The sequence below is a fragment of the Macrobrachium rosenbergii genome, chromosome 41 (genome assembly GCF_040412425.1).
Source record: "Macrobrachium rosenbergii isolate ZJJX-2024 chromosome 41, ASM4041242v1, whole genome shotgun sequence".
Classification (NCBI taxonomy): domain Eukaryota; kingdom Metazoa; phylum Arthropoda; class Malacostraca; order Decapoda; family Palaemonidae; genus Macrobrachium; species Macrobrachium rosenbergii.
Window position 1 is genome coordinate 79,784,275 of NC_089781.1, and position 23,110 is coordinate 79,807,384.

The following is a 23,110-nucleotide window of genomic DNA, read 5'->3' on the forward strand; positions in this document are numbered from 1 at the left end:
TAATCATTAGCAATTCTTGTGTTCACTATCAGTTTTATCTCTGGGTGATTTTCCATTCATATACCCCTTAACCATTTTGGTGTTCTCTGCCTATTCTCGTATCCATAATCCTGTTTAGTGTAATTTCCATAATCTTGTATCTAATGCTCATTTTAGTCATTATTACCCATTCTGATATTTACTACTAATAATGGTGTCCACAATCCATGACTCAGTCTAGTATCAATTACCCATTCTGGTATCCATGTCACAACAGCAATCAAGTTTGGCGGGATATAAATAACCCTGTAATAAAACTGACAGCGTAACTCTGAGCAGCAATAACTGACACGGCCAGCCAGCTTCGATTTGGCGTTAATAACCAGGTCCAGGTCCTATATGTAATATCCACTGCTAGTTCCGTGTAAGATAAAGAAAGTCCTATGCCCCATTGCCAACAAAGTCCTTAAAGGTATAAACCAAGGCTGAGCTCGACAAGTAATAAAAATCCGCTTGAAACTAATTATTGCCAAAGACTAAGTGTTTTAATTAAAATACGACCGCGTGATATCCTTAAAGGGTCAATAATAACTGGATTTGTTATCTGTAGACTATTCCAACGTAGTTCAGTGTTTTGCCACCAGGGCGGCGCTGCTTGCAGCCGCAGAGCCTTGTTTTCATCTTCACACCCGGAAACCGCGGAAATTGGACAGGGGTTTAGTGTGTCCTGCGATTTTTTCGTTCGTGATCTTCATAATGGTACGTTGTGCGACTTATATTGCAGAAACTGACGCAAGAATTCTTCTTCAAGAGCAAATGGAATATTTCACAAGTAAGCAAAGCATACTGCATTTGATTTACCGATACTTTTGTGCTAATTAGAGAAATGTCTTGTTAGCAGTTACACTTTCCTCTGTTAACATGTCTTATATTTTCAGCGTCTTATTGTGGCACATTAGTGCAACGGCGTCTTCAATTTTGAAATCAGAACATCATTAATCCTATGTATGACACAATTTAAAGTAAATAAGATCTTGCTCGTTACTAAAACAAATACTTAATAGTTAGTAGGCCTATATTATTGGTTGTGTCTTGTCTCTAAAACATGTTCCTGCGTCAGTCATTACGAATTCTTTGCAGTAAGTAGGCCTGTAGGGTACTGTCTGTGCCATCAGTTTTTCAAATTTAGACTTTTAGAAAGGCAGCGTTTAACAAAATGTATTTAATCAAAAACAGTTTGTCAACGAAATTCAGAAGCGTCACACATGTGGGATTATTTCAGGACGACGGAAGCAAACCGTAGAAAGCAGCTTCTATTAATCGATTCAAAGTAAAAATGGTTGTATGCTTTATGTGTAACAAATGCTGATTTAATTTATGTTTTCATCAAACGATACGTCTCATAGATAGGTAATACCATGAAAAGAAAATCTGAGAGCTTAGGCTAGGCCTATGCCCTCAAACTATTTATTTGGTAAGTGCTATGCCATTTAAACGTTATTCTAAGTCTAACTTAATTACAAATACATGAAAATAATTTCTTTACAGTGATAGTTATTAAATTATCAAGCCAAGGAAAAACTGGCCTTTAAGAATAAAAACAACAATAAAAGAAGCTTGTCTAGTGATTAGGCAAGTAATTTTGCGTTGGCCTTTCAAGAACAATTTGGCTCCAAATTAAGTCAAAAGACTTTCTTATAGTGGTTCTTATTTGCAAATTCTCATTAAATATCGTTCCAAATCCTTAGAATAAAAATAAATGACTTTGCAAGACTTTTCTGCTTTTGTTTTGTTTACGCGATGCTGATTATGGCGGGAAAATATCACATTTTACTAAGCGCGCTTTCAACTACAATACACCTCAGAACAATAATATCTCGAAATATATTGTACATTAATGATTAATTTACTTTCATTAAAATAACACATTCTTATAATAATTAAACGAGATGGAAAAAAAGCAATGCGCTGCCTTAGGTTTCGAAAATACAGTATAGCGATGGACCGGGAATAGTAATACGGTAGTCAGAGGTCACACGCTCGGCAGGGAAGTCGCCTCTCCGAGTTATTAACTCGACGATAATACCACGTTCTATGACCCTGACACGATAGGTCTAACCAACCAAAAATTAATGGAAAGATAAATACCAGTGGATAGGCCTAACCAGTTGATTTAGGGGCACTGAATATTCAATAGTCATAAGATAACTTAAAAATAGCACAAAACAGTGATGTTGAGGAGCCTGGTGCAAGCTGCAACAGGCTGCGATCAGATAGGGTACCAGCAATGTGAGTGAAAGAAGTGAAAAGAGGTCTATGAATCAACTGGACATCACTAAACCACATCATCGTAACGACATCGATTACTTAATTTGCTGAATTGAAAATTCATAGAATTTACGCCAAAGGCCAAGCCCTGGTACCTATGAGGTCATTCAGCGCTGAAACGGAAATTGACAGTAATTGGTTTGAAAGGTGTAACAGGAGGAAAACTTTGCAGTTGCCCTATAAATCGACTGTTAGGAGAGGGTGGAAAGTAAGATGGAAGAAAGAGAATATGAAAGGAGGTACAGCAAAAGGAACGAAAGGGGTTGCAGCTAGGGGCCGAAGGCAAGCTGCAAAGAACCTTAAGTAATTCCTACAGTGCACCGCATGAGGTGCGCTAACGGTACTATCTCCCTACGCGGACTTAATTTGTTGCATGGATGCCCACTGATAGCTAGCTTCTTTTCAAAGAACAACTTGAATACAAACAAAAAATCCGTCTCAGGCATGACTATTTTCAAGAAAATAAAATCTGAACTGCTCCCTCCTTGGAAGTAGGTCTAGGTCCACCCCGAAGCAAGCAAACCGAGTCCTCGGTGGCGACAAAGCTTGATCTTGTTTATTGACTCTTCATCAACGACATTGCTCGGTGTTATGAGCTTTGCATGCCTGATTCTCACCCCACCTCTCTCTCTCTCTCTCTCTCTCTCTCTCTCTCTCTCTCTCTCTCTCTCTCTCTCTCTCTCTCTCTTCATAGGTTGGTGGGTTTCCTGAAACTGAAACAACTGTAGTATCTCTCTCTCTCTCTCATAACTTTATGGGTTCCCTGCATTTGATATTGTATTTTCTCTCTCTCTCTCTCTCTCTCTCTCTCTCTCTCTCTCTCTCTCTCTCTCTCTCATTGATTGCTGGATTTGCTATGTTTGATGCAAAAGCTAATAAAATTTAAACTTGCATTTTCTCTGAAGCAAAAATGAAGATAACCCGTAATCAAAGTTAACAGAGTATCTTTGTTCGAAATTAGAGTGCAACGTTGGCACGTTTTCTTCTTTATCAATTTGGTTTTATTCCGTTTCTCATAGGTGGTAACTGATATAAATCGCAGACAAGACTGTATGAGTATACTATAATTAAAGATTCATACATACCCGTATTCGATCATGTACAAGTGCATACACTCTTACGCATGTAGGCATATTTAAACTACGTATCACCATACTAATTTTAGCAACGACTAATTCCTAGAATCTGTACTGGGATGGTGAACGGAGGCAGGAGAAAGAAAATGCGTAATGCTTCGGGCTCTGAGTTATGGGACATTTGCATAACAATAACACGGATTTTGTGAAAGCCAAATCATGTGAACCGAATTTTTCCTCTCCCACTCTACCATGGCTAATTACGGGCAAAATTTCTTTCGTTTATAATTAGCTTTCTCTTCTTTCGGCTGCAATGGTATATTCCAGTTTAATTTTTTAGAAGACTACAGTACAGTATATTAGTACCACTGCGGGTTCCTTTCTATATTTTGGACTTATTTTTTTAGGATATGTATTATTATTATTATTATTATTATTATTATTATTATTATTATTATTATTATTATTATTATTCACACATGCGTGTTCAAATAATAATTTCAGAAGGCCATCAATCAATATGACCTCAACTGAGCTCCCACTATCCATTTCCGAGTGGGGAAACGCCTCGAGAATTATTGAAGGTTTCCGCCTGACCGGATTATATTTTTTATGTATACATATATAGCAATGACTCAGCAGGGGACTTGGTAAAAATTTCCCATTTTATAAAACCTTCCCTCACGTTTTTATACACATAAAGGTGCTATATAACTTGGACTCTTTAAAGATGCTAGTCCATAACTTCATTTATGGTAGACATCACTGCTTTTTCATATTTATTTTCAGTGTTCTGTTAGAGTTTCCGTTGAGAGAGAGAGGGCGGTGTGGGGGGGGGGGTGCTGGGGCTGCGGCAAATGGAGTAGTCTCAACTGGTCGAATTGCTTAATTTTTTGCATATGTGTGTGTATGTATGTATATATGTATTTATGTATGTGTATATATGTGTGTGTGTACGTAAATATATGTATGTATGAATGTATATATATATATATATATATATATATATATATATATATATATATATGTGTGTGTGTGTGTGTGTGTGTGTGTGTGTGTGTTTGTTGGTTCTATAATGTTATCATTTTGATTCCGAAAAAAACTGCTCTGCAACATTAAGCAACCACTGAATACATTATAATTATTTATTTACTTTTTAAAATGTATTCAGTGGTTGCTCTACAACATTAAGCAACCACTGAATACATTTTAAAAAGTAAGCAAATGAACAATTATAAAAATTTACAATCGGAACAGAACATAACGCATCATATTCACTATGAAAAATAAATCAGTGCCAAAAGACGAGACGTGACCAATTGGAAGCGAGGCCAGGTGAGGCTCATTAGACCCCCGACCAAAATGTAACTAATTAGCCTCAGAATAACCGGTAATGTCTGATCCCCCGAATTGCGAGTCTCTTTGGAAATCGTCTATGAATGGCGAATCCAGTCTTCAATCAGCGGCTCTAACGTTATGGGATGGGAATCAAATACCCTATAGCTTGTTACGGGCTGATTAGGGAATGGGCTCAGGTTTGTAACAGCGAGAAAGATCGCTCTCTCTCTCTCTCTCTCTCTCTCTCTCTCTCTCTCTCTCTAGGGACCCTTTTCAGTGCTGATGTTATGTCAGGTTGTGTTAGAAAAGCTTTCTACTGATGTTAATGTCTTTTCCTTGTGCGTCGACCATTTATGTTTTGTCTTTTAATTCAGATACTTTCCTTTGCTTTCCCTTTTTTTTAACTTTCACTGAATCATTTTGGGACACCATGGTTCGATTGGCTGGTATTTTGTAAGCTGTAAATATATGCGTGTTAAAAAATTGCAATATATGGACCGTTTTGCACTTATATTTAATAACTGCAATAGTTTTGATTTGTTCAAGAAATCCTTAAATGTAATAAAGCCGACAGAGGTATTCGAGAAAACGGAACAGCTGCAGTTCCATTTTGAAGAATTATATATGCCAACTTGAATCTGATCTGTGTTTGGCTTGGCATCAATTTTATATTTCCTGAATAATGCAAAGTTTGGGTTAGTAAGAAAATATGAGATATCCATTTCGGTCGATCTGAAATGTCGACAGGAGGCAATTATACGGTTAAATAAGAATTATACATACGTAAATAAAGCGTGCGTGTATGCATACATACTTACATACATACACACAAACACACACACAATATATATATATATATATATATATATATATATATATATATATATATATACAGTATATATATAATATATATATATATATATATATATACATATATATATATATATATATATATATATATATATATATATATATATATATATATATATATATATATATATAAATATATAAAACAGAAATTTTCATGAGTCAGTGCAGTTTTCATTACATCGACCATCGTGCCGGAACCATTGTGATACCTGGTATTTTGATTCAAGAGAAAACGAAATTTCTCTTTACCATAAATCTAGGAATTGCACCCCTGTTCTTAGCGACGTCTCTTTCTGTCACCTAATATTTCATTTAATCAACTAACTCAACCACCCTTCCATGTCTGCCAAATCCAACAAGGAGCAAATTCAAACTCCGGCAAAAATCGCCTCATACACTCTCATTCCATTCTAATCCTGGCCTATAAACACTCACTACCACAATTTTTTCTCCCACCACGGTCAGTCTTACTAATACAGTTCTCAAACTAAAGCATTTTGGTCCCCAGCAACACAACCCCGTAGGAGGGTAGTGTCGTCAGTGCACCTCACGTGGTGCACTGTAGGCACTACGTAAGGTTCTTTGCAGCGTCCCTTCGGCCCCTAGCTGCAGCCCCTTTCATTCATTTTGCTGTACCTCTGTTAATATTGACTTTCTTCCATCTTGCTTTCCACCCTCTACTGACAATTGTGTATCTACGAGGTTTCCCTCCTGTTACACCTTTCAAACCTTCTTTACTCTCAACTTCCCTTTCAGCGCTGAATGACCTCATAGGTCCCTGCGCTTGGTCTTTAGCCTAAATTTTATATTCCAGTTCCAATTCCCAACATTACAAGCACTACGCCATCCTAGCTCTACACCTTTCACCTACCCCAGGCACAACCACCCTTTCTCATTCCCATCGTTGAACCCACTGCCCTTCCACCTCGTCTCACTCAGGACTCAAACATAGCGTCCTCTTTGTCAGCAAACCAACCACCATGCAATTCTTCTCACCTGCGCCACAACCACGACCCCTCAAAACCCTAAGATGTAACATCCTTTTATTTTTTATTTTTAACTGCAAGTAAATATAGGTATGGGCAGTGGCGTCGTGAGGGTTGCTGGCGCCCAGGGGCAAAGTCTTTTATGGCGCCCCCAAAAGGGGGCCCGGCCGGGGAGGACTATTTTCATTTGAGTGCGCTAATCTTGGCAGGAAATGTTTGCCTTCATTATTTTAGATATATTGTGTTGAAAACAAAACATTCTAATTTGCATAATAATATTCTGGGACGATAGAACACAAACCGAATTTGCAAACTGAAATAGTCTATTTTACTGCAATTAATTAATCATTAGTCCTCATAAATAAATTCCAAAATGTTGATAAAATAGCTAAAATGTACATTATAGTAAAGCATCACAGTAACCAGTAACTCTTAATAACCAAAGACAAATGGCAAATTAAATAAATTTGAGTAAAAAAAGGAGTTAAACATTAGGGAATACAGGGGGCTAAGAAAATCATGAAAATCTACAATTTGTTGCCAGCATAGAAGTTAATACTAGAAAAAAAGTAGAATTTGTGGTAAAAGACTCAATAGTTATAATGCCTGAAAAGAATACTGATAAGAACAAAGATGAATTAGTTCACTAACTATAAACCTTACTTTTCTTTAAAGAATGTTTAACGTGCGTCAAAATAACGAAAGCAAAAAGATTGAAGTGATGGATGCTTAGGATCAACCATATGCAAGGAAATAAGACGGTATAAAGGTATTAGAATGTAAAGATAATTAGACATATATTGATAACAGAAAACCTAAACAAAGAAAAGGATTGACAATGAATTGTAGGACATTAAGTATTGATGCACGTTACAATGTGTTTACAGTTTTATCTTTCTAGCTTTTACAGCCGCAGATCTGTCTCTCACGTCATCAAAGTTTATTTTGTTTGCGATCTCTTGCTCTACACTTAGTACAGTTAAAGCTGACAATCTCTCTTGCCCCATAGATGTTCGCAGATGCGACAAGATAAGTTTCAACTTACTAAATGATCGCTCACAACTAGCAATTGATACTGCAATGGTCAGAAGTATCTGAAGGGCAACTCAAAGGTTTGGGAAAACACTTTCATCCCCATATTGTACAATGAAAGTAATTCCTGTGGGTTGGTGATCAGAACATCATCTCGTGTTTTAAGCAGCATTCTGCAATCTACAATTTCGCTGAACAGTTCCAAGACATCTAAGTCAGTGTCATAGAAACTTGCCACATTAATGCACCTTTCTTTGATGTATGCTTCATTGGTTGTAGATAGCAACTCCTTAATATCCAAAAGAAAGCCAAACTTTGAATCCAAGTTATGCATTCTGATGAACCGTTCGCCCATTTCATTATGCATTCTGTCAATAGTACTTTTTAGCAGACGTTGCATCTCATTTTCTGCTGAGAATGAGGCCTGCAGCAGCACAGCATCATCTCCAGTTTCTCCAGGCATTTTTTCCTCACTCTACATCGTCTGGCAATTCTCACATCCCAAGCATGACAGAGCTCTTTTGCTTTTCTGATAGATGTCTGTCAGATACCCTCCCGATTAGCAAAGAAATAAACTTGCAACGCCTGGATATCTTGTGCTGCCTCATGGAAATTCAATTTTGGATCCTGCAGCCGCTTCTGGACTCTATCAATCTTGGTAAGTAAAATGTTCCAAAAACTTTGGACAGCAAAGAAATCAAATGTCAAAATTCTGCTCAATAGCTGTGTTGCTTCACTTCTGGTATCTGTCTTATTCAAATGACTTCCGATGGTCTCTAAAAGTTGGACCAAATCCCCCACATTTTCATGTATGGGTCGAACTGCATCAGCTCTAGCACTCCAGCGTGTTTCTGATTCAGCTTTCACAGATATAGGCAAATTCTTCTTTAATCTCTCCCATCTATAGATCGACCTTGAAAAGAAAACATACACTGCCTGCACAGTTCCAAAAAATGTGACCATCACCACCTCATGACTAGCGGAACGAACCCCAGCCAAATTTAGTGAGTGGTTGTTACAGTTCACATATATTGTTTTAGGGTTCACTGTAACAAGTCTTTGTTGTACTCCTGATTTGTGTCCAGACATGACAGCAGCATTATCATAACACTGAGAACGACAGTCTTCAAAAGGCAAATGATCTTTCTCCAGCTGCTGCATTACTAGATTTACCGTATACTTGCTGCATCCCTTATAGTTTATCTCTACATATCTTATTATCTCTGACATTTGTTCCCTGTGTGCAGCATCTGGAGTGGAATCAAGCATTATACCGTAATACGTAGCTCTTCGGATGTCATTCATTAAAGTGCTTCTAACAGTAGATACTATAATCTGGATGAATTCATTCTGAACTTCAGCAGACAAATATGAAGGGGACTTTGGATTGGACACTTTGTTTAAGCAGTATATCGTGATTATGCTAGCCTGAGCATGCTGAGATGATGGTTGATGGAATATCAGGTGCTTTCCTCACGCAAAACTTACCCTTGTAATAGCCGCTTAAGACAAACTAGCAATCGCTTCCTAGTCTAGTATTAGTAAAATTGATTTAGTCTACCTCTGGGGCCTGGGCTCTGTGGCTACCGTCTGTGCTAACTTTTTCATACCTTGGTTCTCACGGCGTGTATAAAATTGTGAAACTGTGTTGAAAGCTTGGCAGTGTTGTTGTGGCTGACGTCTTTCTCATTCGAGAATGAAAAAATGTTGCATAAATTAAAATTTCTTACTATATTTTTCGTTGCAAAAGATAAATAAATAAAATACTTTATGTATTGATAATAACATCAGCCTCAGCTTTATGAAATTGCAGAAATAATTGCTGTCTACAGTTTGTTATGCACAAAAAAATGCTCACGAAAGAAAACGAAACACTGGATTGATGGGGGTAACTATCCAATATCTTTGCACTGACTCACAGTCACTGAACCACTTATTTGATAAGTACGTAATAAAATTTGATAGTATAGTAATTAACACATGATTACATTTATATATAATGAACACTAAAGGAAGTCAATCTTCGTTAAATATAAATATGTACTGAAAATTCATAAAAACTTAAGATTCTAAGTTACTGGTTTCATCATCCCATTTCCCCCAAAATAGATGTCTTCTCAACTTCAGTTTGGCGAGCCCGCAATGCTGCGCCCGGGGACATATGTCCTCCCCAGCCCACACCCTCACGACGCCTCTGGCCGGGCCGCTACAAGTTCACTGGCCCTGGAACATGGAACATGGAGACAAAAAAGAAAAGCTTGCAACTGTGCCCGAGGTCGGTGGATGGACAGCGGATGGGGCCGCTACAAGTTCACTGGCCCTGGAACATGGAACATGGACACAAAAAAGAAAAGCCTGCAACTGTGCCCGAGGTCGGTGGATGGACAACGGATGGGGGCCGCTACAAGTTCACTGGTCCTGGAACATGGAACATGGAGACAAAAAAGAAAAGCCTGCAACTGTGCCCGAGGTCGGTGGATGGACAGCGGATGGGGGCCGCTACAAGTTCACTGGCCCTGAAACATGGAACATGGAGACAAAAAAGAAAAGCCTGCAACTGTGCCCGAGGTCGGTGGATGGACAACGGATGGGGGCCTTCAAGTTCACTGGCCCTGGAACATGGAACATGGAGACAAAAAGAAAAGCCTGCAACTGTGCCCGAGGTCGGTGGATGGACAGCGGATGGGGCCGCTACAAGTTCACTGGCCCTGGAACATGGAACATGGAGACAAAAAGAAAAGCCTGCAACTGTGCCCGAGGTCGGTGGATGGACAACGGATGGGGGGCTACAAGTTCACTGGCCCTGGAACATGGAACATGGAGACAAAAAAGAAAAGCCTGCAACTGTGCCCGAGGTCGGTGGATGGACAGCGGATGGGGGCCGCTACAAGTTCACTGGCCCTGAAACATGGAACATGGAGACAAAAAAGAAAAGCCTGCAACTGTGCCCGAGGTCGGTGGATGGACAGCGGATGGGGGCTGCTACAAGTTCACTGGCCCTGGAACATGGAACATGGAGACAAAAAAGAAAAGCCTGCAACTGTGCCCGAGGTCGGTGGATGGACAGCGGATGGGGGCCGCTACAAGTTCACTGGCCCTGGAACATGGAACATGGACACAAAAAGAAAAGCCTGCAACTGTGCCCGAGGTCGGTGGATGGACAACGGATGGGGGGCTACAAGTTCACTGGTCCTGGAACATGGAACATGGAGACAAAAAGAAAAGCCTGCAACTGTGCCCGAGGTCGGTGGATGGACGGATGGGGGCCGCTACAAGTTCACTGGCCCTGAAACATGGAACATGGAGGAAAAGCCTGCAACTGTGCCGAGGTCGGTGGATGGACAACGGATGGGGGCCGCTACAAGTTCACTGGCCCTGGAACATGGAACATGGAGACAAAAAGAAAAAGCCTGCAACTGTGCCCGAGGTCGGTGGATGGACAGCGGATGGGGGCGCTACAAGTTCACTGGCCCTGGAACATGGAACATGGAGACAAAAAGAAAAGCCTGCAACTGTGCCCGAGGTCGGTGGATGGACAACGGATGGGGGCTGCTACAAGTTCACTGGCCCTGGAACATGGAACATGGAGACAAAAAAGAAAAGCCTGCAACTGTGCCCGAGGTCGGTGGATGGACAGCGGATGGGGCCGCTACAAGTTCACTGGCCCTGGAACATGGAACATGGAGACAAAAAAGAAAAGCCTGCAACTGTGCCCGAGGTCGGTGGATGGACAACGGATGGGGGCCGCTACAAGTTCACTGGCCCTGGAACATGGAACATGGGACAAAAAGAAAAGCCTGCAAACGGTGGATGGACAGCGGATGGGGGAGTTCACAAACATGGAACATGGAGACAAAAAGAAAAGCCTGCAACTGTGCCCGAGGTCGGTGGATGGACAGCGGATGGGGGCCGCTACAAGTTCACTGGCCCTGGAACATGGAACATGGAGACAAAAAAGAAAAGCCTGCAACTGTGCCCGAGGTCGGTGGATGGGCAGCGGATGGGGGCCACTACAAGTTCACTGGCCCTGGAACATGGAATATGGAAACAAAAAAGAAAAGCCTGCAACTGTGCCCGAGGTCGGTGGATGGACAGCGGATGGGGCCCGCTACAAGTTCACTGGCCCTGGAACATGGAAGATGGATACAAAAAAGAGAAGCCTGCAACTGTGCCCGAGGTCGGTGGATGGACAGCGGATGGGGGCTGCTACAAGTTCACTGGCCCTGGGACATGGAACATGGACACAAAAAGAGAAGCCTGCAACTGTGCCTGAGGTCGGTGGATGGACAGCAGATGGGGCTGCTAAAAGTTCACTGGCCCTGGAAGATGGCAGATGGAGACAAAAAGAGAAGCCTGCAACAGTGCCCAAAGGTCGGTGGATGGACAGCGGATGGTGGGCTAAAAGTTCACTGGCCCTGGAACATGGAAGTTGGAGACAAAAAGAGAACCCTGCAACTGTGCCCAAGGTCGGTGGGTGGACAGCGGATGGGGGCCACTACAAGTTCACTGGCCCTGGAACATGGAAGATGGAAACAAAAAAGAAAAGCCTGCAACTGTGCCCGAGGTCGGTGGATGGACAGCGGATGGGGGCTGCTACAAGTTCACTGGCCCTGGGACATGGAACATGGACACAAAAAAGAGAAGCCTGCAACTGTGCCCGAGGTCGGTGGATGGACAGCAGATGGGGGCTGCTAAAAGTTCACTGGCCCTGGAAGATGGCAGATGGAGACAAAAAAGAGAAGCCTGCAACAGTGCCCAAGGTCGGTGGATGGACAGCGGATGGTGGCCGCTAAAAGTTCACTGGCCGTGGAACATGGAACATGGAGACAAAAAAGAAAAGCCTGCAACTGTGCCCGAGGTCGGTGGATGGACAGCGGATGGGGCTGCTACAAGTTCACTGGCCCTGGGACATGGAACATGGACACAAAAAGAGAAGCCTGCAACTGTGCCCGAGGTCGGTGGATGGACAGCAGATGGGGCTGCTAAAAGTTCACTGGCCCTGGAAGATGGCAGATGGAGACAAAAAGAGAAGCCTGCAACAGTGCCCAAGGTCGGTGGATGGACAGCGGATGGTGGCCGCTAAAAGTTCACTGGCCCTGGAACATGGAAGTTGGAAACAAAAAAAGAGAACCCTGCAACTGTGCCCAAGGTCGGTGGGTGGACAGCGGATGGGGGCCACTACAAGTTCACTGGCCCTGGAACATGGAAGATGGAAACAAAAAAGAAAAGCCTGCAACTGTGCCCGAGGTCGGTGGATGGACAGCAGATGGGGGCTGCTACAAGTTCACTGGCCCTGGGACATGGAACATGGACACAAAAAAGAGAAGCCTGCAACTGTGCCCAAGGTCGGTGGATGGACAGCAGATGGGGGCTGCTAAAAGTTCACTGGCCCTGGAAGATGGCAGATGGAGACAAAAAAGAGAAGCCTGCAACAGTGCCCAAGGTCGGTGGATGGACAGCGGATGGTGGCCGCTAAAAGTTCACTGGCCCTGGAACATGGAAGTTGGAGACAAAAAAAGAGAACCCTGCAACTGTGCCCAAGGTCGGTGGGTGGACAGCGGATGGGGGCCACTACAAGTTCACTGGCCCTGGAACATGGAAGATGGAGACAGAAAAGAGAAGCCTGCAACAGTGCCCAAGGTCGGTGGATGGACAGCGGATGGGGGCCGCTAAAAGTTCACTGGCCCTGGAACATGGAAGTTGGAGACAAAAAAAGAACCCTGCAACTGTGCCCAAGGTCGGTGGGTGGACAGCGGATGGGGGCCACTACAAGTTCACTGGCCCTGGAACATGGAAGATGGAGACAGAAAAGAGAAGCCTGCAACAGTGCCCAAGGTCGGTGGATGGACACGGAAAAAGTTCACTGGCCCTGGAACAGTTGGAGACGAAAAAGAGAACCCTGCAACTATGCCCAAGGTCGGTGGGTGGACAGCGGATGGGGGCCACTACAAGTTCACTGGCCCTGGAACATGGAATATGGAAACAGAAAAGAAAAGCCTGCAACTGTGCCCGAGGTCGGTGGATGGACAGCGGATGGGGGTCACTACAAGTTCACTGGCCCTGGAACATGGAACATGGAGACAGAAAAGAGAAGCCTGCAACAGTGCCCAAGGTCGGTGGATGGACAGCGGATGGGGGCCGCTACAAGTTCACTGGCCCTGGAACATGGAACATGGACACAAAAAAGAAAAGCCTGCAACTGTGCCCGAGGTCGGTGGATGGACAGTGGATGGGGGCCGCTACAAGTTCACTGGCCCTGGAACATGGAACATGGACACAAAAAAGAAAAGCCTGCAACTGTGCCCGAGGTCGGTGGGTGGACAGTGGATGGGGGCCGCTACAAGTTCACTGGCCCTGGAACATGGAACATGGAGACAAAAAAGAAAAGCCTGCAACTGTGCCCGAGGTCGGTGGATGGACAGTGGATGGGGGCCGCTACAAGTTCACTGGCCCTGGAACATGGAACATGGAGACAAAAAAGAAAAGCCTGCAACTGTGCCCGACGTCAGTGGATGGACAGCGGTTGGGGGCCCGCTAAAAGTTCACTGGCCCCGGAACATGGAACATGTAGACAAAAAAGAGAAGCCTGCAACTGTGCCCGAGGTCGGTGGATGGACAGTGGATGGGGGCCATATGGGGGTGCAACCCCAATGCCCCCGATCATTTGGAGACTTATGTATTACTCAGGTAAGCGAAAATACTATTTGTTACTTATATTCTTCAGGAGTGAGAGTGTGCTGGCCGCTGAACTCATGGTAGGAGCCTCATCTGCCATTCTGGAAATGAGTGATTGTGTCTGTGTATTTTAAAATATATTTATTTCTCCTTTACAATTTCCAATAAATGGCGTAAAACGACGTCTTCATAATATACACCGTACACACTCTAATGCCTGTATAAGATAAAATCATTTCTCTCCGCGATTTTAAATGATGTGGAATATGAAAGAGCTCAAAGATATTGTTGATTTTATTATACGCAAAGCTGGAATATAATCCAGATTATTATCTAATATTTGAATTTAAAACAGTATAAATATTACTTTATTACCAAATTTCTCAAGCAACAAACGTTACCTAAGACTTAATATTACTAAATGTAATGCTTTATGGTATAAATTTTGTAAGAAACAAAAGTTACCTCGCCCTTTATAGTACTACTCGTAATGCATTCTAGTACAAATAATATTGAATTTAAGAAGTAATGATTTCTTTAATAAAAAGAAAATAGGCGTCTGTAAGATACACTTTTACAATTCCACATCATAAAAAAAAACAAGGTTTCCCCTTCGTCATTTGGAGAGATGCCAGTGAGTGATTTTATGACTCCCTTCTGGATGGCAATTTGGGTTCCTTCTCTCCTTCTATTTAGCTATTTTCGTTTCTCCTGTCTCCTGTGATTTTTCCTTTTTTTAGATTCTTTGAATTTGCATTGCCTGGTTTATTAAATGTTCAGAAGGTAATGATAAGAAAATACAATATTTAAAACTATCGATTCTGGCAGGAGAAAACCCAAAAGTTGATACGTTTAGGCACAAAATAAGTCATTAGAAACTTAAATATTAATATATTCATGTAAATATTTCAGAATAATCCCAACCATCTGAGAGAGAGAGAGAGAGAGAGAGAGAGAGAGAGAGAGAGAGAGAGAGAGAGAGAGCAGGTGGAATGACATTGTGCTCTCAGATTTTATAAACTGCAAAATCAATTTGAAGTTCTCTCTCTTTCTCTCTTGTTATCATGTAGCCTTCACCATTCAGATAATATGATGTTAGGTTCCCGCATTCATTCTGTAACAACTATGTGTGCCGAAGGACATAAGAGGAATATTGGATTAAAGCCATTCATTATACGACTAAAAAGTGACTTTTTAAAATGGGTGCCTGACATACTGCTCTCGCCTTGCTGGTATAATGAAGTCCAGGTACTTTTCATTTCTGCTTTTAATACCTGGTCTTGGTTTATTAGAATGCATTCATAGGTGTCTTAGAAAACTCGGAAGCGCCTGCACTTATAAGCAGCGCAAACAGTTGCCACTACACTTCCGCACAATGCTTCTTATACTGCAAATACTGTACGAGAATCTTTGGACATAAAAAAAATCTAAAAAAAACTCAGAGTTCTGTTTACCAGTTCACAAAAGTAAAAATTCTAGACTTTTACAGCAGGCCTTCAATCTGATACCGAAGGCACTTTGTAGGACCTGCAAATTCATTTGTCGAATACATATGTCTGCGGAGACATTCGAAGAAGCATACGGTGTACTCCATACTAATTTAACCTTAAAAATAATAATAGCTTTCCTTTTTTTTACTTGAAACAGTTGATATTTTCAGTCTTCCTTATATCAAGGAAAGCGTTTAGGCTCGAAAAACAATATCCGAAGCGCATCCTGGCTCAGATAACTTTAAGCAATCTGCAGTTAGTCTGAGTTGACACCATTCCTTGTTAATACTGCACAACAATCTTAGTTTTCTTCGGGACTTTACAAGTTAAATATGCTAATCAGGCTCAGAAAATTTTCACATTAACTATACTGTAACTATTAGACGATCTTCGAACACAAAACTCTCTTTCAAAAAGGCAAAATCCTGTCTGGCACTTCACAAAAAGTTAGATATTCTAATCCAAGGCGGTTTCCCTTCAGACCCTCTAAATCTGGGATTCTCATCAACCTTTCTCCCACAGAGCATCCATAACTTATCAGACCATCGACCCGTCACCGGACACTGAATATAGATTTTTTTTTTGTGCAGGGGCCGTTTGGACACAAACCCCAATGACCTTTTCCTGCCCAAGCCTGAAATAAACGAGAGAGAGAGAGAAGGTTTCTACTCCACGGAACGCACAACTTGTTTCTTGAAGGAAGAGGAATCTATGACGGGGGGGGAGGATATAATTAAAGGAATCTATGACGGGGAGGGGGATATAATTAAGAGGAAAATGCCGGAGATAGACAATTAGCGGGAAAGTAGCCTAGCAGTTACTGAATCGTGTAGTCCAAAGACTATTGATTTCTAAAAGTTAAATATGAGAAACTGGCTTATCGGGCGTTATGAGTCTAAGAGGGGGAGGAGGAACCCTCCCACTCAGGAACTCGTTAAGACCAATGAAATATGAACTGGTAGTAACATAAAATTCATCTTTTTTACACTGAAAAGAGATGAATACTTAATTACACTTAATATACACTTCGTCGCTAAACAAACTGAAGTGTAGTCACTTTAACAAATCCACCCCCCTGGAACATGCCCCCACCCCCTACCCCTGCCGAACCCCTGAGGTGTCTCGAGTTCTAGGATGAGAACGCCTAATCTTATGCACAGTATAAGTTAACAGAAGAATGGAAAAGGAAACCACTGGAGTCTGGTGCTTATTTTACAACAATATTTTATGCCCGTGTGCTCGACAAAGAATAACTATTGCCATAATTCAATTTCTCGTCACTGAAAGCTTACTGATAACCAGTGAATCTAAAATGCAAATTCATAATTTAATGAAATTTTAAGGACATGAAAACCGGCTGCTAGGTTTCAAATTACGATGAAGCCCATCATAATGTAAGATCCTTTGAAAATCCAAATCTTGGAATTCGAAGTTATATACTGAATCACCTGGGTCATAATGCCATAAATGTATCTAGACATTCCGACCGCAACTACAATCATCATTACATCGAGTGTAATTTCTACGTCTTTTAAGATATCGTGGCTTCCGAAACGTTGCTGATAGCGGTGAATGCTGCCATAATGATCATGACACCATGAGCCACATGGAAACCCCAAACCTAATCATCACTTAATAATCACATTTCGGGGCGACATTTTGGCCTCTTATTTTTGGGAGCAAAATGTCGCATCTTTATTCATTTTACTTTTTCTTCTTCCGTTCGTCTCCCAGGCGACGAGAGGCAGGAAGCCAACTTCGTATTTCCATTAGAGGATTAAAAAGGGGACAAGCTTGTTTCTCTTCGGCTTCGCATCGATTTGTTACCCATCTTCGTCCTCTACATTTGTTTACCCTCTTCGTTCCATGATTCGGATGTCAGGGGTTTTGTGACAGGAACTCAAGTGTCTTGCAATTCTCTACTTTCTTGTCGTGACCGAACGAGGCCGGTCCTTTACAAGTCACTTTTTCAAGCCTTTGTCCAAATCCTCTGTAAGTTCTTTTGTAGGAATTACGAGTTGAAAGAAATTCCACTGAAAGTACTAGCTGGAATCTTGATGCATTCTTTAATTTGATATCCGTCTGTTATTCCAGCAACCTTACGATCACTGCCAGATAAAATGTTCTTGTTTAATTGTGAGATTTCATCATCAGTTGTGTCCTATGTTAAAATCAGTGTTAGGCGACACGAGACAACCAACAGAACAAAAAAAAAGATCTATCAACCACACAAAGACTCAAATCTATTTTTGCTGATTCCTGAACGTTTCATATTGCACATCTAGTAATAAACGGCGCGCAATATTCGTATCGTAATGAACGCCGCCTGACGCGACTATCCATAAATCTGCATTATTACCGAATATTCTTTCGACACCGCAAATCTGCCGATTTACTGAGAGCTTTCCTTCCATTAAGCAACGCTTCTTCCAGGGTCTGTGATGTTCGGCTGATCACGGACTGTTATTACGGGACAATTGCCAAACGAGTGAAGATTTTTTTAATTACAATTTATTTTCTAGCCTGATTTTTTTCTTCAGTATTTTTTGTGATGTGGTGAGGATTTTTTCCTTATTTGTGTTTGTTATTATTCTTTATTTTTAGCTAATACTGTGATTTTGGACATGCTGAGTTTTCATTTGACTATTATCTGTGTAGCTTCTGTTTTTTGGGAATGTTATTGTTGCTTTTAATCTCAAGACAGCCTTGAACCTACATAATGCAGTGGCACAAGCAATTTAAATTTCGAATAAGCGCTGGTGATAAACAATACCTTGAGAAATTATGCAATCAGTTTTATTTGCTGTCAGTATTCTCTTTAAAATTATCTACTCCTGGAACAATACAGTGCCACGTTTTTCCATTTTCATAAATCAGTTACAATGGAATAGTAAATAGAATTTAGGCCAAAGCCCAAGTGCTGGGACCTATGAGGTCATTCAGCGCTGAAACGGAAATTGACAGTAAAAAGGTTTGAAAGGTGTAACAGGAGGAAAACCTCAGAGTTGCACTGTGAAACAAATGTTTGAGAGGGAGGAAAGTCAGATGGAAGAAAGGGAATATGAACGTAAGTACAGTAAAAGGAATGAAAGGGGTTACAGCTAGGGGCCGAAGGGATGCTGCAAAGACCCTTTAGTAATGCCTACAGTGCACCACGTTAGGTGCACTGACGGCACTAACCCCCTACGGGGATATAAATCAATTTGTTATTGAATCGTAGCGTGTTACACTGTGCTATTAATTCCCTAAGAGTACAAAGAAATGACCTCTAAGGGGGACTGAGAAATGATTTTCTTTCTCTATTTAAGATAGCGGTTGGTTGGTCTCCTGTCAGAGGCCCTGCCATATAGTTCTTACCTTCCTGGCTTTTATGGGTAAAGTCAAGTGGCAGGTTAATTACAGGTGAGCTTCTTTGGTGGAATGCGCTCGACTCTTTCTAGGATTAATGTTTGAAAAGGGACGGATGTTACATACAACTTAATATCCTTATACAGGTTAGGTATGAATGAAAGTGAAAAGGAATAATTGAAGTAAATAAACGATAGAAGCTTTTAGCAGTCACGGAAAACCAAAGGAGAAAGAGAATTCCAAAACTTGGAGGGTAAACGAATGAACTGGTTACTGAAAGAACTACGTTAAAGAATTAGTACAAGACAGGTTTATGATCGTTTTAGATTCCACGGCTATCAAGAGATATTCTACTCTGTAATTCTCAATTGTTGCCGCAGTGAAGCGTAATGCAGCGAACACAAGCGTTTTCAATCCGCCATAACCATAGGTTTGGAAGCTTCGTGGCTCACACTGTCCAGCTACATTAAAGAGCGATGTAACAAAAGAGGCCCAAATCTTGTAGCTGCATGTAGCATGAAGAGCAAATCGGGATTAGGGCGATTTAAAGAATATGGATGTGGCGATGTTATCCTAACGTTTTGTGCGGAATTGTTGTGAGATTTGTCGAGCGCTGGTTTGGAAGTTTTTGTTGAATTAGAAGCAAATTTCTTCTTTTGTTACGGGCGAATCTCTCGATGAACGACATATTAAATGTTGGTTCTTTTTCTTCTTCGTCGGAAGGTTTTTATAGGCTTTATAATGGCAAAAATACTCTTCAGGGGCAGATGTTTCAGGTTCGAATCGAAGGAAATACAGCAATGTTAGAGGAGAATTACCAATCGTTTTAGTTGTATTAATGCACGTCTGTAGGCATTACTTGAGGTTCTTTGCAGCGTCCCTTCGGGCCCTGGCTGCAACCTCTGTCATTCATTTTACCTCTATTCACATTGTCTTTCTTCCATATGACTTCCCACCCTCTCTAACACTTGTTTCATAGTGCAACTGCGAGGTTTTCCTTCTGTTACACTTTTCAAACCTTCTTACTGTCAATTTCCCTTTCAGCGCTGAATGACCTCATAGGTCCCAGCGCTTGGCCTTTGGCCTAAATTCTGTATTCCTATTCCTCCCATCCTTGATAATAGCAAAAATACTCTTCAGGGGCAGTTGTTACAGGTTCGAATCGAAGGAATGTTGTGTTAGTGTTAGTCTAGACCTTGAGTCAAGACCGTGGGTTACTTCGTGCTAGGTTATGATGTATCACATCTACTAGAACTTAGGGGTGACAACCCTTGCAAATTACGATCGACAATTAGGCTATCGTTCGGTTCCGCACGGGTAGCCACAGCACAGTGATTTTCGTTGGAGCATTAAGGCGCGATTATGGTTTGGTCCCTGAGATTAATCACTGCAGTTACCCAGCAAGTCACAAAACGGAAGTTACCAAACCCTCTTGTATACTGATTTAGAACTTTTGGTGAGGAACCAACTTCTACCAACATCCCACTTCAAGGAATTAATTTACACAACCTGGTTTTTAATTTTTGCGTTGAAAGTTAGAGTAGTTGAACTGTAACCTTTAGACTACAAGAGAAAGATTATCTCTCACTAGGCTGTTGGTCTTTGGATTAAACCTGTCTTTCCTTGGGTTTCGTAGATCAAAATAGGATTTCGAATGAAGTGAGAATTAAAATTTATCACGGCACGTTTTCGCTCAAAAGTCTACACGTTGGTTTCTTAAAATCATAAGAAATTTTAGGTTATTTCAGCTATTTGTCACCATACGGATGGCCTTCTCTAAATTTTCAATGAAGATGAATTTTGAGTCTAATCCGTTGTTACCTAGAGGTGCTGTAAAGTTTTCGATGGGAGTTTCTGGGATTTGGATGTTAGTGTAACAATTTTGTCTCTCACATGTCCCCTTTTTCTTGTGGAGTAGAACATCTACCGTAGAAGGCTGCGAATACTCTTCATTTCCTAAATTGCTCGGGAATTCTTATTAATTTCCACTGTCATTAAATGGGTCTAAATGGAAAGAATGAATGTTCTAGCTTTCACAGAAACGATAAAATTAACAACTACACAGATGGAAAATCCAGCGCTATATTATTTTACGTCATAGGGCAGAATGACTGTTAATGTACTACAGTATGTTAAAACAGTGAGCGGATATATTTCAGTAATTATAGTAGATACATGAAAAGTAGGCCCCACGACGGAGATATGAATCATATTTAACAACTACATTGACAGCAACATACACTGACCTATTGTTGGCCTTCGTCGAGACTAAAATCTTTTCATGAGAAAGATGGAAGATGTTAAAAATGAATAACATTCACATTCACTCAGTTTTTAATCAGATTTAAATTGATGAATTAATCATTTCAAAAAATTGAAAGTGTCAAAGACAATCTAGGAGCCGTTCATGCGTAAACTGAAGAGTTACGCTTGTCAAATTGCTTTTGATGGCCCCGAGGGTGGCTGGAATGAGTCGGGGAATGGTCGAGATGTCTGTCATCTCTTAGTATGCAACCGAACCCAGGCAGTAAAAGAGGCAAATGGATAGGACGTGGATTCTGTCACCAAATTTCTCCTTCTTTTGTTGTGGTCCGTCACCAACAAGAATATGCCATCGTCATGTTGGCCCTCTCAATTAGTAGAAGCTGCATCTACAATTCACTCTCCTTTGTAGTTTTGTTTTATCTTTTTCTAATATTATAATGGGACCCATTTCCGTTCCTGCACAGGATAAAGAACTCACCCACTTAACGGAAAGAGGAAGTTTTAATCACCTGATTCTTTTTTTTTTAAATGTGCCATACGACAATCTCGCCTGATAAAGTGCGCTTAAACATATTTTCATTATTATTGCGTCAAGTGTTGGATGGTAGTGCAGAGAAAATGAGCATTTAAATTTATTTATTGTAAAGTACTCTGTTAGTACAGTCAAAACTTACAAGAAACACTGAAATAAAGAAAAAAGAATGGGAGAAAAGACTATTATTTTTCGTTAATCGTTCATCGGAATGAAACGTTCCGTAGCCTCTTCCTTTTTTCAAGTAAATGGATATTTTCAGTTTTTTTTTTTTTATTATTTTAGATATTTAAGTAGATTTCCAGTAATTTTCTGTTTTGCTGAAGAGAATTACTTGTATACTGCTTTACTGATTTCAACTTGGGGAAGCCTTCTGATTAGTATTTTGACATATGCAAACTTTTATTTCCCAGTTTATATATCATTCTGAAAGCTCAAAGAGAGACAGACAGGCTCGTGTAATGGGTCCCTTAATGAAAACAGTGTTCGAAATTTAGTCTAGATTAGATGGTATGACATGGGAAAGTAAACTAATAATTAAAAGCTAACTTTAGCACGTATCTTCCCAAGAATTGTCAAATCAAGATTGAAAGTCGTTCCAAGCCACCATACCTAATTCAACCCAGTATTATACATCAGAATCCCGGCAGCAAATTCCTGAGATTTATGCTAGTATTGCACCAGCCCCGGTTTTTTTTTTTTTTTTTTTCCATGCCTCTGGTTATGTTATGTTAGGTTAAGTTGGGTTAGGTTAAGTTGGATTAAAATCCAACATAATAATATTATTTTCAAGAAAATTCTACGGTTAGTTTTTAAGATATGGCGTCCCGCTTTTTTCAGGGAAATGCATCCCGGCAATCATTTTTTCCTTTCACTCACTTTTCTGTTCAATTTTCAGTGCTGGTGAAGTTGAAGTAATTACAAGGTAAAAAGGGTTACTTTTTTTTTTAGTTCCGGCAGTATTAGTTTATATACAAATAAGGAAAATATCTTAAAAACGCTCGAGTTAAAGCCATCTGCTGCATGTAAAGGAAATGGAAGTCTGACGAGAACGCAGTGGATTTGCATGGTTAAAAGTATATTAATATTTAAATTTTTTTTCTATTTAAAACTAAGAAAATCTCTAACGATTAATTAATGTATATTGTTGGGAAAGAACCTTGTAATATTAGTAAGGCCTGCATTTTACTG

The 23,110-nt window shown here is 40.8% G+C and overlaps 2 protein-coding genes across 4 annotated transcripts in view; both read right to left on the reverse strand.

The window, feature by feature from the left end:
* sff (sugar-free frosting) overlaps window positions 1-23,110 on the reverse strand; it is a 647,719-nt gene that overhangs the window by 581,479 nt on the left and 43,130 nt on the right. The window lies entirely within an intron of this gene.
* LOC136827228 (zinc finger MYM-type protein 1-like) lies at window positions 8,153-8,878 on the reverse strand. The gene has a single exon (XM_067085001.1). The coding sequence runs from the start codon at window positions 8,876-8,878 to the stop codon at window positions 8,153-8,155; it is 726 nt and encodes a 241-aa protein (XP_066941102.1).